This window comes from Mus musculus, chromosome 11 (assembly GCF_000001635.26).
Source record: "Mus musculus strain C57BL/6J chromosome 11, GRCm38.p6 C57BL/6J".
NCBI lineage: Eukaryota > Metazoa > Chordata > Mammalia > Rodentia > Muridae > Mus > Mus musculus.
This window is the reverse complement of record NC_000077.6, coordinates 90,328,163-90,344,698: the sequence shown is the minus strand read 5'-3', so window position 1 is coordinate 90,344,698 and position 16,536 is coordinate 90,328,163. Positions and strand designations below refer to the sequence as shown.

Here is a 16,536-nt window from a genome sequence, read left to right as displayed (position 1 = left end):
ACAGTTGAGGGTATGGAGAAGCAGGAAGGGGAACGGAGGTGAACTTTACTTTTAGAGGAAGATAGGTTCTAGACAGGTCGCTGTAGCATGACAAATCCAGACAAGGGGCCCTGGCATAACAAATCAAAAGCTGCCACTCTTAAAAATCAAACCCAACAAAGTCTACAGGAGATGTACCAGAAAACCCTAACTTCTCGGGGCTTCGATGGTTAGACTCTAAGGGGCCCCAGGGTCAGGTTTAACCTGAATAAAGTACCTTCTTGCCGTTGGATGCCTTCCAGGGTCTTGAGTTCTTCGCAGTCTAAGTCTGTGTATTTCAGAGTTTTATCTCTTCACCCAAACCATGAAGCCTGTTCAGCATGGGCCTCTTCCTGACTGGGATGCGGTTTGACAGGATACTACCAAGGAGTAGATTAAACTTGTAGCCAGACCTTCAGAGAATCTCCAAGTTTGCACGTTTGAAGAGTGAGCGTACTTAATGGCCCGTGTACTCTTGGCAGCAAAGAGGCCGTGATGAACCATCTGGGCTGGAATCATATGTATTGCTGCTGTCATGGCTAAGCCTACCCTTTCCCCATGGTGGGTAGGGAGCTGGCAGGAACCTTCTCCTGCAATGTGCCTGCCCTCAGAGGTGGTTTTCAATTGCAGGTGAAATCTCAAAGCACAAGTCGGGAGCTGCTGAGATGCAGGAAGAAGAGCTGTGAGGGTCTCTCCCTTCAGTAGAGAGGACTGAGCCCGGGGTGGGTGGGAGACAAGGTGTGTGTGGCTCTCAGCACTGAAGGACAAGTTAACCAGAAATAGAGTGGGGAGGAACGTACCAAGAATGCTGTTGAACACAAGTGCTTAGCTTTTTCTCCGAAGCTGGCCTTCTGGGTTAGCATCTATACTGAGGGAGACCTGAATGAGGACATACTGGGATTCCTTGCTGATAGTGCACATCACATTTATTTCTTACCACTCTTAATGAATGACCCATTCATTCACTTGGCAAACATCTTTCAGAGGCTCAGGGGACTCTAGTGTTTGCCAGCATTAGCAGCACACTCGATCTCATAGAAATTCTAGTCTGTAGAGAAAAGAGCAGTGTCATCTGTTAGAGGTAGGTGATGAGTGGGTCCCTGAGTGAAGGTCACTGGGAAGCCAGAGGGCGTCAGCTCTGAGCAGGTACAGGATGGGCCAGGGGATCCAGTGTCAATTCCATCATTCCCACTAGAGTTCTTGCCTCCCTGTCTCCAATCAAAAAAGAAAGAAAAAAAAAAAAAAAAGAAAGGAGGCAAGCTGGTGCTTCTAGACCAGGATATCCCTTCTCCCATCATTCCCATTTTTTCCATCCTTTCTTACAGCTCTGTTCTTTGCTTCCCTCCTACTGAAGAGTCTTTTGCTAGCTCATCTGCACATACGAGCAGGTGAGGCTGGGGAGGAAGGCACTTTACAAGTGATAAGAATGCTAAGAAGCCTGAGCCAGAACTCCCAATGAGAACTGAGTGTGAAGAGTTAGTTGGTGATTCATTGGCCCTTAAAGACATGGTCAGAATTGTCACAGAACACTAGAGCCATTCTACCACTTCCCAAGGCTGTGCTCATGTATAGCCTCACCTCCTGCCCTCGTGTGCCCTGAGCGTTGGCTCTGATCCATTCGGACTCAGCCGTTCAGCAGAACGTTCTTGGAAACCATACTCCTGGGCATATTGACAAGTGTGGTAGACTTCCTGATACTAACTATAAAGGGGGACAGAATGGAGGAGGACACCCAAGTCCCACCAAGAGCCTCCATCAGAGCTGGGTGCTTCACTGTTGTGCAGATACCTCCATTATGTGATGTCACTGGGTTTCCCAGGACCTCCCAGCCATCCTCCCTTTCTGCCCTTCCCACCAGCTTTGAGAAGCACAAACAGCAAATTCTATCAACAACCACAGCAAGCTCATCCAGGCATTCTCCCAAGGGCTCCCTCCTCCCTAAGAAGAATTTGCAAACCAGCTGTTACAAAGATGCCCTTTTGATCCCGTTACACATTATAAAATGTATAGAAATCTCGAGGCAATTTATGAACAAAGGATAGTCTTGTGACCAGCAGGCAGGAAGTGCCTTCACACACTTTCCATCTCACACATGGTCTCCACACAAGGTGCATGTCTGCTGAGGAGAGTGGACTGGTAGGCAGAGGCACAGGCAGAGCCAGAGAGAGTGGACAGAGACAGACCACTGATCCTGACCTTTGTTTTGCAACCTTTGAGCTTCACCCATGTGAGTGACTTCCTCCAGTGCCAACTGCCCTTGGCGTCTTGAGAGAGGGCAGGAATTAGCCTCGCCTACCAATTCTAGGCGATATGAACTAAAGTATCAGCTTTGCTAAGACAGAGATATTTGCTGGAGCAAGTTGATGATACAAAAGGAGTTGCAAAAATTCCATTTGGCACCGTCCCCTCTGTGGATTAAGAAGATCCAAACTATCCCCCACCGTCCACCTAGGGAGCTTTCCTTTCTTTTGGTAGGGGGAGCAATGATGGAGAAAGATATGAGAATTCCGGATTGGGTAATTGAAACCCAGCAAGTAGTTACGCAGGAAATTAGAATACATTATTTAAATGTTAGCCATTGGTAGGAGTACATTGAGTAATGAAAGTCAATATATTTTTTTAATTTCTGTTTTCAATTACTGAAGTGCACATAGCCCTTATGTGACATTCTGATAGCTCAGGATATAAACTAAAAGGGTGGGTGAGCCTCCTCATGTGTGTTGCCTCCCTGATTTCGTCCCCCTTATGGTGGGACCTATATTAGCCACTATAAATCGATCTGGCCATGTCTGTATTAGTAAAGCATAATGTTAGACAAACTGTGATGAACATGCATGCTCTCCAGCAGATTGCTGTCGTTTCTACACATATCACAGGTCATCACACACATCTTTGCAGTCCCCACCCCATCTCAGGTCTTTATTTTTAAAATCTGTAGAGTATATCTTTATGTGACTATGATGATGTAGTTATCAACCCTACTATAGATGATTCGTTTTTTTCACATTTTTGACTTTTGCAAATAATTTTATAACCAAGAATGCATCTGTGTCTATGAACATGGAGAATGCTAGATGAAATCATAGAGGTGGAGTGGCTGGCTATAGCAACATTATATTCATTAAGATAGATTGTAGAGAGACTTGGCATGGTGGTGCTAAGGAGTCAATGGCAGGAGGATCAGGAGTTCAAAACCACCCTTGGTTACATAGTAAGTTCAAGACCAGCCTGGGATATGTAAGACTTTATCTTAAAAAGGGGGCGTTAGTTAATTTAAAATTTACATGTGTCTACCTTTGAGAGATAGCACCATATTGCCTTCCAGTGACACAGTCCCAACTTAGAGAAGCCTACATGTGTACTCATAGGATTAAAGTAAGTTAAAAAAGAAAAGTTCAACAAAGAAAGTGAAGAAAATTGGAATGGAATTTAGGGAGTGTGGTGAGCCTTTGGCATTCAGCTGAACTCTCCGCTCTCCTGTACTGGCACACAACTGCATTGGGCAAAGCCTGTTGCGACAGGTTGGTCCTTTCTCTAGGACCAAAGCCATGGCTGGCAGATCATACCCTCAGACATGTAGAAGCTGAAAAGGAAGGAGACAGAAATGAAGAAACCCAGGCTGGTATCTCAGCACACCCCTGGCTGCCACCCAGTGCTGCTGAAACCTAATATCTTGTTTCTTTTTCCTTCTGTAACTAATGAGCAGGATGACAAGTACTGGGCGAGGCGCAGAAAGAACAACATGGCGGCCAAGCGCTCCCGTGATGCCCGGCGGCTGAAGGAGAACCAGATCGCAATCCGGGCCTCATTCCTGGAGAAGGAGAACTCGGCCCTCCGCCAGGAGGTGGCTGATTTAAGGAAGGAGCTGGGCAAATGCAAGAACATACTTGCCAAGTACGAGGCCAGGCACGGGCCCCTGTAAGATGGCATTTTTGTGGGCTGGCTTTTGAATAGATGGACAGCTTGTTTCCTGTCTGGTAGCCCCACACCCAAACCAACCTTTCTGACATCAGCACTTTACCAGAGGCATAAACGCAACTGACTCATATTTTGGTGTGCATCTATGCGTATGTATGTATGTTTGTGTGTGTGTATATGTGCTTATGGTCCCATGTGTGGTCAGCGGTGTGCATGTGTGAGCGTGTATATGTGTGTATTCCTTCACACTTGTCGTTTAAAGATAGTCCTCTTGTTGTCTTTTAGTTCCAAACAAGAAAGGTGCCATGTTTTTTATTCCACCCTGGAGACTCCCATGGGGTTTCCTCCCCTTCCTTCTCCCTTCCTGCCCCTTTCTGCCTTGCTCTGTGTTCTAGCGATCTCACTTGGCCAGGGTCTGTGTTGCTTCAGGAAGCAGGGCCCTGGATCTCAGTGATCAAGACCATAAGCTCTTGTTTCTGTTTCAGCCATGAATTACCATGCTGGAAAGGTGCATAGCATACCCTAGCACTGCGCGCAGCTGAATTCCTTCATAGGTTGCCCCACTTCCCTTCCCTTTTTCCTCCCCACCCTTTCTCGTTTTTTCCTTTCAGTTTTGGTGACACTTGTCTTCAAATTTAAAGTGCTGTTTAGATTTAGTAGAGTCCCATATTTACTTACTGCTACCTACTAAGTTTCCTTTTAATTCCACCAACCCCAGATAAGTAAGTACCATTCCTTATAGAACACAGAGTGTGTTTTGCACTGTCTGTACCTAAAGCAATAATCCTAGTGTACGCTAGAGCATGCTGCCTGAGTATTAACTAGTGGACGTAGGAAAAAAAATTCCCTACCTAGGAATTTCACTGTCTTTTAAAAAAAAAACTCAAAAATCAAGTAATGCATTTGTGCATGACCAGAATATTCTCAGGACAGGGAAGCAGAGGGCAAGGGAAGGCCTAAGAATGAGGGGTTAATTTATCAGTATGTATGCCAAAAACATAATAATAATGCATCTTGGAGAAGCCTTTGCCACGGTGTGCTTCGTCGTGCGTCTCCCCTTCCCACACCCAGCCCATTCCCACTTTTCTAGCCCATTCACTTTCTCCATTTCCCTCTTGATATTCAAAACGATTGACTTAAGATTCAGTTTACCCACTTTGTTTTATAATATATATATTTGGGGGGGGGACGATATTTTGCTGTTTTTAGAAATCAGTTAATTAAGTGAAAAAGTTGATGTTTTGAAAAGCCCTCCCTTGACCCCCACCCCCACCCCCCGTGGTGTCCTTTTGAATGCCTCACAAATGAATGATTCCGGAGCCCGTGTTTCTCATCCTCTGTTTGCTTTTGAACATATGTGCGCCTATCAAGTGGACTTCTGAAAAAAAAAATGAATGTAAAAGACACTGGTGTATCTCAGAATGGGATGGTGTTGTCACAAACTGTGGTTTCTCCGATCAATTTAAATGTTTACTATAGACCAAAAGGAGAGATTATTAAATCGTTTAATGTTTATACAGAGTAATTATAGGAAGTTCTTTTTTTGTACAGTATTTTTCAGATATAAATACTGACAATGTATTTTGGAAGACATATATTATATATAGAAAAGAGAAAAAAAGGAAAACTATTCCGTGTTTTAAAATTATATAGCAAAGATATATATTCACCAATGCTGTTCAGAGGAGTGCTTGGGGGCTTTTGAAATCTTTAATATTTTAAACCTATTACTGACACATCAGCATGTTTTCTGCTTAAAATTAAAATTTTATGACAATACTGAGGCTTGCTGTGACGACTCCTGCTCCAACGCTTTCTTGTTTCTTATTAGGTCTCAGAAGGAAGTCAGTTAACGTCACCCAAAAGCACAAAACGGGTTTTAGTCAAATATTTATTGGATGATCCAGTGTTTTTTAGGAAAAGCATCTGCCACATAAATGTTCACTTCAGGATTCTGAGTCGTTGGAATGGAGTATGGCTGCCAGAGCCCCAGATGATTTTGTTCGCTTTCGGCCTGTGTATCTATCTCACGCAGTGTAAGGTTGACCTCGGTGCTATGTGTACGGCTTAGAGTTTGATAGCTGTTTTGACTTTAAAGATGGCTGTTATTTTGTTTCACTGAGTTGTATAATGTCAAGAGAGTCTGCTGTTTCTTCAAAAGCACATTTTTGTGCTCGATTAAAATCCCCTTCCATCCATGGATGTTTTCCGGTCTCCTGCCTCCACAGTATCTGACTTCTCTGCGGATCCAGTGATGCCCTCCCCCCTCCCTCAGCCACTCCGCTGTCCAGTGTCACAGATCTGGAAAACGAGACCTGTAGGTTTCTTCCCAGGTTCCTGTTGTATTCCACGGTGAGAGATGAGAGAGTGAGAGAAATAAAATACATTTTGCAAGCAAATTACTGATTAAAAAAAATGTTTCAACCATGTTGTATAGAACTGAATAAGAGATAATTCAGTAATAGCCATGGGACACCAAAAAGTTGGTCCTTTTGAAGATAGAGAAAGAGAGGGATTGCAGAACTGTTCAATGACAGTGCTTGCCAGGGCACAGATGAGTACTTAAGGAGAGAAGTGTTCAAGGGTTGCACTGTGGCCCACCCAGACACATGGAACCATCCAGTACTCGATGAAGAAAAGCATGCCTGGCCTTTCTTGGAATTGTTTTTACCAAATAAACATCACAAATGTTTTCTGCAGAAGATATAAAAAGATCATAATAAAACTTATTCTTTTGTATACCAGGAAAGGTTTGTAGAAAACCTACCTCATTCAAAACAAAACAAAACAAAAAACTCAAGAGTTTGGAATCTCCACAGGTGCCTTATCTGTAGGTAATTATCAGTCCCCCACCCCCAGGCTGACTTCTCTTTGCCCCTGGATATTAACTAGATGAGAAAATGCCATTCAATGCCCTGAGAAGCTAGAACCTAGGGTCAGATAACTGCAGCAGACCATAGCCATTAGGAAGTCCCATTGTCAACTGTCACCATTTCAAGGTAGGCATCTTTCCATGGTTAATTATTTGGTCATTCCAAATGCATCTGAAATGTTGCATGCCCTGCCATTCAGATGCAAAGCACTTCCTGGTCAGGTCATATCTTTTCATTAGTCACATGGATTCTCGAAGAAAGTTTTAAAAAAAAAAGGAATCAGGGTTTCTCTCTGCTGATGCTCCCCTGAGGGGATGGGGGGGCTTTGGATGACAGTCCCCAACTATAGAGGGACTGGTGCTTTGGGTCATTCACAAACCACATCAGGCATGACTTGGCCAGGCCTTTGTCTCTAAATAGAACAGGCCTTGAAGGGACCATCCTTTGTAGAAGAAGAAGAATGGGCCTATGTTTGAGAATAGCATGATGGGACTCAGTCACTGGGTGAGGGGGAAACCAGATAAAAGAACCCAGAGGCTCTTTCTAACCCATTATCTTACCGTGGGAATTTACACTGAGTCTAAACATACCTTCGAAAGGGCTACAGCCTCAGGTCTGGATGACCTGCCGTGAGTTGTAAGTGGCAATGTCTCTCCTGTCCAGGGATGAAACAACTGATGATGTGTAAAATACAAGGAATACTTTGCTCTTTCTAAAAGTTTGTTCAGTTTGGCCCTTAGCATTCCTTTAGAAAAAACTCAAAACTTCCTCAGAGTTAATTAGTGAGATCCTCAGGCATCGATGCCTGTGGATCTCAGACAGCTCTGTGTGTGGCTTGTCCCCACCGGCTGGGATTGGCTTCCTGCAGCTGACTAGGCTGAGGTGTGATGCCCTCCCTCCCTGGGTACATACCTTCTTCTCTGGCTCTGATTGCACTTGCTTCCTACTGAGGGCTCCTGAGTACAACCCTCTGGGGAAGCCAAATTCAACTCCAGGTGTTCGGTAAAAATCAGTGTCAATAATAAATGAACAAAACTTGTAGGTCTTGATGGACTGAATTTTCAATAACTACTGTTAATGCATTTTTGCCAAAATCTGTGTTGGGGAATGTGTGTTTGTGTGTGGATGTTTAAGTGGAGACAGAAAATCTGTAATTTTTTTTTTAGCACCTCACCAGACATAACAATTAGGTATTATCCTTTCGACAACACCACAAAGATTGCATCTGTCAAACAGGCTCAAGTTAACAAGAGGTTAGTGTAATTGTATACCATGATATTGCTGGTATTTATGCTGTCAAGTCCAAAACTTCATTTGTTCTTCTAAATGTTTAATAAACTAATTTTTTTCCTTTTTTCATGTATTTTTTTTTTTTTGTGACCAGCTGGCTACCAATTGATTTTGTTTCTATCACCACAACCGAGAGACCATTTACAGAGGTTTGCATAGATGATAATTATGCTGTCTAATTAGTAATAAAGTATCATTTATTGATAATTTACATACTAAGTACTTCACTATACACATGGAATATTGTAGTCCCAAAATAATAGAAAGCATACAATGAGGTTACAATTTTTATACAACAGGAAATGACAGGAATTGCCAACTAGGCAAGTTAAGAAACTTACCTAAGGGGTGGAGAACTGACTCAGAGGTGAAGAGCTCTGGCTGCTTTTCCAGAAGACCCAGGTTCGATTCCCAAAACCCACCATGGCAGCCCGCAACTGCCTACAACTCCAGTTCCAGGGGATCTGCTACCCTCTTCTGACCTTTATGGGTACAGACATTTATACAACCAAAACTTACCAGTACATATAAAATTTAAAAATTAAAAATAAAAAAGTGCTCTTAAAGATGGAAGTGACAGAGATCACTACTGATCTGTTAAATATGTGCCATATAGACACAGAGCTCAGAAGCTAGTCTGGGTCTATGTTCTTGTTGGGTAAACAAAAATAACCCAAGGACTTATTATAGGGGCACAGATCAATCAATTAGAAGCTGATTTGAGTTGGGACCCAGAAACCTGAATATTCTTAATACTCCCAGCTAACTCCCACATATGAATAAGCTCAGATGATTCTCAAGATCTGAAGGGGGATGGTTCCAGAGCCTCAGCAGTGACCAAAAATCTGTGACACTCAAGTTCTTTATATAAAACGGTGCGGTGTTGCCTTGTAGCCTATTGAGTCTAACTGATGCTATAAGTCACCTCTGAGGTGCCTCTACCTACTACAGTGTAAAATGTTATGTAAGTAGATCTATAGGCAATGATGAAGATGGGAAAGTCTGTACGCATGCAGTGAGGACACAACTGTCCCAGAGCCAACAACACAGCACACAAGAGCAACATTCAACTTGAGACTTCGTCCAGGACTTCCTCAAGCAGGTCCATTTACAGGAAAGAGATTGCGTATAAAGGCTGCAAGAACGTCTTTAAATTGGGTCCTTGTACATGCACTCCTTAGAAATTCTTTGTTCTCCAACAGGTCTACCAATTTGACAGCTGGTTTAAGTAAGCTAATCTCTGTGCACACTCTGGTTTGCCAAGTGTTCCTCGAATGCTGAGCCGACCAACCAGTGTAGGAGCAAACGGCAGATGCCTGAAGGCCTTTGTGTTCCTTCTAAGTCCTCAGACTTCCCAGGTCTTCACCTTCCCACTGCCTCAAAGTTCAAATTCCCAGAAAGTCTATACATAAACACTTAGCTTCATAATTACCCTCTCCAGCCCCACCTTTTGGACAGCAGCTAATTTGACAGGGCTTCATTTCCTTACAACCAGTTCTGGCTAGCTGGTAACACACACACACACACACACACACACACACACACACACACACACACACAGAGCACTTGGCAGATCCTGGCTAGCTGGTAACACACACACACACACAGAGCACTTGGCAGATCTATAAATCCCCAGCCAAGATGCGTTACTCACTCATACTGTCCATCCCCCACCCCTCTTCTTGGACATTTCACTTGATAAGTAAGAAGCCTCTAGAATGACCTGGCTCAGGATTAGTGTCCTCTATCTGGCCTTTGAAAATCAAATGACTAGCAGGAAGGATACAAGGAAACAGAGAGCCCATTTAGCCACTCTGTCCCTCAGGCTAAGTCCCCTTGTAAGGCTTCTCTCTCAGCTGTAACAGAGAACAGGACGTGGATTAATAGCCCAGCTGGTATCCATACCTGTTTTGATTCGACCATGTAATGTCCATCACGGGCTAATGGTTTGAATTTGGTCACCAGCTAGTGATGCTACGCTTGGAGGTTTCAAAACCTCTGGGTGATGAGACCTAGAGGGGGGATATACAACCCTGGAATGGATGCTTGGGAGTTCTGTTTCCACCTCAGTATCATCCCCCAACCCCGCCTTACCTGTGTAAGCTTCCCTCTGCCACGTGCTCCTCCTGCCATATCACAAGGACCAAATGACCATGGGCTAAATGTTCTGCAGCCATCAGCCAAAATAATTGCTACCTTGTAAGCATAACATACATACATATGTAAGTATGTGTGTGCGTGTGTATGTAAATGTATGTGTGTGTGTGTGTGTGTGTGTGTGTGTGTGTGTGCGTGTGTATGTATGTATGTGGTGTGTGTGTGTGTGTGTGTGTGCGCGCGCTATCTATCTGGCCACCTCAATGAGAAAAGAAACCCAGCATACCTCTGTGATGGTTAATGTCAACTGTCGATTTGATGACTTAGAATCATCTGGGAGGTGAGTCTCTGGGCATACCTGTGAGGGATACCTTAATTGGGTTAGTTGAGATGGAAGACTCATCTAAGGTAGCAGCATTCCATGGGAGGGGATTCTGGACTATGGGCTGAATAAGCATGTACCACTCTCCATTTCTTGACTATGGATACAATGTGGCCAGTTGCCCCACGCTCCAGTGAATATCCTACCACTGTAGACTGAACGCTGACCTTGTGATAGTAATAAACCCTTCCTGCCTAAGTGGCAATTGACCAAATATTTTGTTGTAACAACTGGCAAAATAATGAAGATGGCTTCCCAATGATCATCACCTTCCCCCAAGACAAAGTGGCAATGAGAGCACTGTGGACATTCCTACCCCACCATCCACAAAGGCACCCCGATTTATATAGTGCAAGTAAGCAGAATGTGGATTTTGGCTTTGGGGTTTTTATTTGTTTGTTTGTTTTATTTTATTTTTGCTAACATAGCTTCATTTCACCTCTGTAACCTCTCCATTCAGAGTACAGGCCCCAAAGCCTCTTCTAGGAAGATCCCCCCAAACCACTACTGGAACTGAATTTCCAGATATAAAAGACTGGATACCAGCGCCCTATGTTTGAACCTCCTCGCCAATTGGGACCTGTGCAGTTTTCCTTGGAAGTAGAGGGTGGACTCGGAGCATGAGTCACAAGGCACAGATACAATTCAGTTTCATTCCCCAGAAATCATTTGTCTCTTATCTTTTTAGGGTCTCATGCCTTGGGAAAGGGTGGGAGAAGAGACGGGGAGTAGAAGATCTTCCCATGAACCTCTAGCAAGGAAGCAGCCCTGGGGGGAGGGGGAGGGAGATTGCTTGCTACTTTCCCCATGATGAAGACCCCACCATGTCTGAACAGACCTGTGCATGATGAACAATCTCTCACCTGGTTTTCTGCACAGCCCTCCCAGGACCCCTGGCCAGTAAGCAGAGCAGAACAAAGAAAGAGGTTTCATGACGGCAGGCAAGCCTTGACCGGAGGGTCTGAGGACTGGGATGGATTTGTGTGGCAATGCGACCTGACATCTCTTTATTCCTAAAGGGGTGCACCCTGATCCAGCCTCATCCCCTGTGGCTTGAAGGAAGGCACTTGTCATTCCCAGCCCTCTGATGTCCTCAGCCATAACTAAATAATCTACAGAACGAATGCCTGAAGCAGTTTGCCAGTTCCCTAGCCTGCACCCCAGAGCTTTTTCCACCCACTATCCCTGAAATGGGAGAGTATGATTTGCCAAGGAGATGTCAGTTTGGGGCTGACTCCATCTGAGACAGGCCTACCTTTCCCAAAATGAACCTCCTTCACCTGGCATCTAGTTCTCCCTAATTTTTTTTTTCTGCTCAGAACTTTGCAGGCAAAATGAATGTGCTTTGGTAAAGCTTCCTGACAACACCCCTCGGCGTCTGCAGCTGCCTGCCTCTTCACCGGGCAGCACTGGAGAACCCTGAGACCCTTCTTCCAGGTCACCTTCTCCCACAGCTACAGACGGACCGAAGCACAAGAGGAGACACAGAAGAGCCTCATGAAAGAGCTCTTAGAAGACCAAAGCCTTTTCATCCTTTTGAATGAAGATGACTCTTAGAAGTAGCAGGATATAATTTGAAAGAGGAGACAAGTGGGTGTATAGAAAGAAGAGGCGCCGTTCCTTGGCCTCTCAGCTCCTGGTGGGAGCCTTGGATCTGAGATATTTGTGTGCTGAGAGTCCTTCTCCCTCTTAATATCATGGTCTTTCATCTCCCTTTTTTTCCTTTCTCCTCCGCTCCCTGGCTTTCATACTTCCCTCCCTCTGTGTGCAGGGGAATAACTGCCCAGGGACAAGAGGTGGGGATGGTCCCAGGGAAAGTGAGGATGGGATTCAGGGCCCCAGGCAGAGGACGGGGAAGAGCAAAGTCCAGATGGCAGCTGAGACCTTCTGGCCCTCTGGCAGTAATCTTAAACACGCGCCATGGTTTTGAGACCCATTCACCGATAAGTCAGTATCATTTCCCAGTTTCAAAGACTGATCCCAAACCTCTCCTGGCATCCTTAAATAATGTTTGAACCAGAAGGTGCACTTTCTGTGTTCCAGTTAGCAATTTTCCTCACTCTCTTCATAAGAAGTCTGTGGGCTTGTGAAGAAAGACGACTTGCAGAATGCTGCGCACTGCTCCACACAATCACAGTTACAACAGGCCGCAGGGTTTCATGCAGCACCCTTCCTTTCCTTTGGCTGGTTTCCCATACTAGACCCAAAGCACAACGGTGACCTGATTATTGTTCTATAGATTGAGAAATGAGCACAGGAAGACCTTCATCTCTGTCTCCTCTCTTCTAGGACGGAGTGTATGCTCTGAGTATCTAAGTCCTGCCCACTCTTCATTATAAATTGAAATTACTTTCTGTGAACTGTCCTGAAGTGTCACAGGTTGGCAGCAGTTGCTCCCACCTTAGAATTTCACCCCATGTCCGCTCAAGGCTGCTTATGGTGGTCTCCTGTGGTCGCTACCCTCCTCGAGTATGGAGTTAATTGCATCCGTTCACAGTGTAGCATGGCCCAAAATATGCCAGGCATCTTTGATGACAGAGCCTCCATACCTGAGACTGTGATTTCATCCTAACCCTAACTACTTCATTGTGCTATCATTTGGAGGGGGGGGGGACCCAGCCATAACAACAACAAACCCGTGTTTCTGTCTTTTCACAGATTTGATTTGCTAAGATTTTTTTTAAGATGCACAACAAATCTCCTTGTTTTTTTGACTAAGATTAAGTAAAGAGACACAGCCAAGGATGGGGTGGGGGTGTGTGGCTTAGACAGTAAAGTGTTTTTCTTGCAAGACTGATGACCTGTGTTTGATCCCCCAAGAATATACTGCAAATAGATAAAATAAACAATAAGTAAAAATTTAAAAAGCTGGATGTGGTATTCTGTGCTTGCAATCTCAGGGCCCAGGGAAATAGAAACAAGCAACTCCCCATGATGCTTTGGCCAGCCTCTTAGACTACTTGACAAGTCCCAGATCAACAAGAGACCATGACTCAAAAACCAACCAGCCAAACAAACAAACAAACAAACAAACAAACACAAAGTAGATTAGACTTAAGGATCAGCAGCTGACATTGCTTACTGATCGCTAAATCCATTCATACACATGTGTTTGTACACATGCAAACACACACACACACACACACACACACACACACACACACACACGAAACACAACAACAAACTTGGAAAACAATCTTATCTTGGAGCACTGTTATTTATTGATGCCTTCTTGGCATGGATAGCCTAACCCTAATAAAACATCTCCTCAAGAGATCACACTTAGTAGGTGCACACCAAGGATCACCCTAGTAGGTGCACACCAAAGGCTGGTGGCAAGATGGGTCAGCCTTAAGTCTAGGTAGTAAGAGGCCTGTTATTCAGAAGTGATTTGTGGTTTGTTCTGTCTTGTTGAAATAGGATTTCATATATCCCAGTCTGGCTCTTAATTAATTATGTAGCTCATGATGACACTGAAGTCTTCATAGTCCTGCCTCCACGTTCCAAGTGTCGGGGAGTAAAGGATTGTGTCACGATGCCTAACTGGAAGTAATCCGAAATGAGATAATGTTACTATTCTTTATTATCCAACCACGTCGTCTTTTCTCAGAATAAATTCATCCAAGTATTTGCAGAATACAATTGGAATTATGCAATGTCTGCTGAAGGTATGTTAGTGGAAAATTTTAGTTGTTGAAACTTGGAACACTGCTAGACTAGACCCCAAAGGAAAACAAAGACATCAGGAGTGTTGTAATTTGGAGGAACCTATTGGGAAATGGGATTTTAAAAAATGAATCACTGCCCATCTTACAGACACATGATTATTCGAATTCTTTTTGGAAAATTCCTATTTGTAAACCTGTTGCTTTAAGTGAAAGAAAGTTTTAGAAATTCGATTGTTGAACGTTCTCCACTTGCCCACACATGAGGAAATCTTGCTGTGAAAAAGAGTCATCTTGGCCATTGACTGAATACCCTAAAAAGTGTGATTCTGACAGCCAGTAGTTAACAAATTTACCAATATTAAGGTATAAACACAAATCTATAGCGATGTGCATGCTGTGCAAACGCCAGGACCTGGGTTCTTTTCCGGCGCCCATAGAAAGCTCAAGTGTGGGGGTGGGCATTTGTAATCTCAGCACTGGAGAAGCAGACGGGAGAATCCCTGGGCACGATGGCCAGTCAGCTTCCTCAGTGAGCCTTGGGTACCAGTGAGAGGCTGTCTCTAAAGACAAAGTAGAGGTTCCTGGAGAAAGGTACTGAAGATTGGCCTCTGGCCTCTACACACAAGTACATCCGTATGGACCCACATGTTACAAACATAGTAACACACAAACATGCAAAATACACTAACAAGAAAGCTCTGGTAGTGTTACATGCCTGTAATCTCTGTTCCCTGAGAGTCTGAGGCAGAAGGATCACGATGAGTTCCAACCAGCATCTGCTACACAGTGAGGCAGTACTGCCTTAAAAACAATGAACAAACAAAAATTAATAGAAATGTAAAAACACAATATTAACTATTCTTTTTTCTGATTTATTAAATTTATTTATTTTAATGCCCTGATTTTTTTTAGATGACATTGGATAGAAGAAGCAAATCAAGGCTTTCTAGACAATAATAAAAAAAATTTTAAAAGTTGCATCATTACTAGAACTACTTCCACCAGACAGAGGAGAGGAGGGTCAGAGCTAGCTGCTCCCCATGCAGTGCTGGCTACTCCCCTGCCGTGGGGACCCATTCTTTGACAAGATCTCCAACACCCCCACAGAAGTTTGGAAACAAAGTTCCAATAAGGCGATATCTCTGACCAGGAGGTGTTATTGCTGGAGGCTTCTTATTATTTTCAGTTCACCAGCTCTGGTCCTCATCTGGTTCCCGAAGTCTGAAATGAGAGAACCATTTTCTACTCTCAAAACTTCCTGTCGCAATGTAGAAGATGTCTCCATGTTGACACGATTGTCATTTCAGGCCAAGACAATTTACTAGGAAGACTGCCTGGAGGATCATAGAATGTTCATCCGCATCCTTGGTGTTTACCCACTACATACCAGTAGTGCTTCCCCATGACTGTGTCAATAGGATTGATTTCCCATCAGCAATCAATCACCCAGTTGAAACTATAGGAGACTGAGCTCTGGCGTTGTGTTGCTGAAATGGCTTTCTTCTATGTTGTTGAAGTTGGCTAATATTCCTACTGTGGCTGAGAATTCCCTCTCTCTATCCCCTCCTTCTCCTCCAGAGCCCCCACAAAACTAGAAATAATAACATCTATTCTGATTTGATAGTTCACAAAAGATAACACACGTGGAAATGAAGTTTGCAGCTGCATCTGGTTAGTATGACAGACTCTATCTAGGTCAAAAATTGTATGTAACAACTCAAATGTGGGGGTAAATGAATCTCCTTAAGCTATCTATGCTTGGTTTCCCCTTTATTTCAGTCTCTCAAAACTTAATTGTCCAATTAAAGGTAATTTCTTCTTTTGTAAATTAAAATAGGCTTTTCCTATCAACACAATCCCTTTGAAGATCAACTCAGAGGACACACGTTCATTCTCTCTCTCTCTCTCTCTCTCTCTCTCTCTCCCTCTCTCTCTCTCTCTCTCTCTCTCCTCAGCTTCTTTCTCAAGGTTGTGCGTTGGGGTCAGATGAAATTTATCAGTCCTATAATAGCAAGAGCTGGAGTTTCAAGACACTTGTTGGCCTCAGGTCTGTGCTAATTTCTGGGATATTTGAGGCTGGGTTCCTAGTGTTCATCTGTTCCTTGGAGCTTCATGTGTCTTCCTGCCTCTGTGAGTAGGATCTCTGCATCCTGAAGTCATCATATTGATCACCTAGCCTGTTCTTGTCCTTCTTTTCTTCCAGCTTTTGTGTTCCCCTACATCAACTGGAATCTGTACGTATTAGTATGTAGGGCTTCAAGCCAACTTATCTGGACACCTTCCAGCTCTT

General features: G+C 43.9%; 1 protein-coding gene across 6 annotated transcripts in view; it reads left to right on the top strand.

Annotated features, from left to right (window-relative positions):
- The window catches only part of Hlf (hepatic leukemia factor), a 54,383-nt gene extending 46,219 nt beyond the window's left edge, over positions 1 to 8,164 (top strand). For 3 of the 6 annotated variants that reach the window (NM_172563.3, XM_006533007.2, XM_030245856.1), the window contains exon 4: positions 3,725 to 8,164. In NM_172563.3, coding sequence (NP_766151.1) covers positions 3,725 to 3,940 — 216 coding nt within the window. In that variant the 3' untranslated portion in view covers positions 3,941 to 8,164. Of the gene's footprint in view, positions 1 to 3,721 lie in introns of all 6 variants that reach the window. The other 3 variants (XM_006533004.1, XM_006533005.3, XM_006533006.1) reach the window with 1 other exon arrangement.
- Positions 8,165 to 16,536: the final 8,372 nt, after the last annotated feature.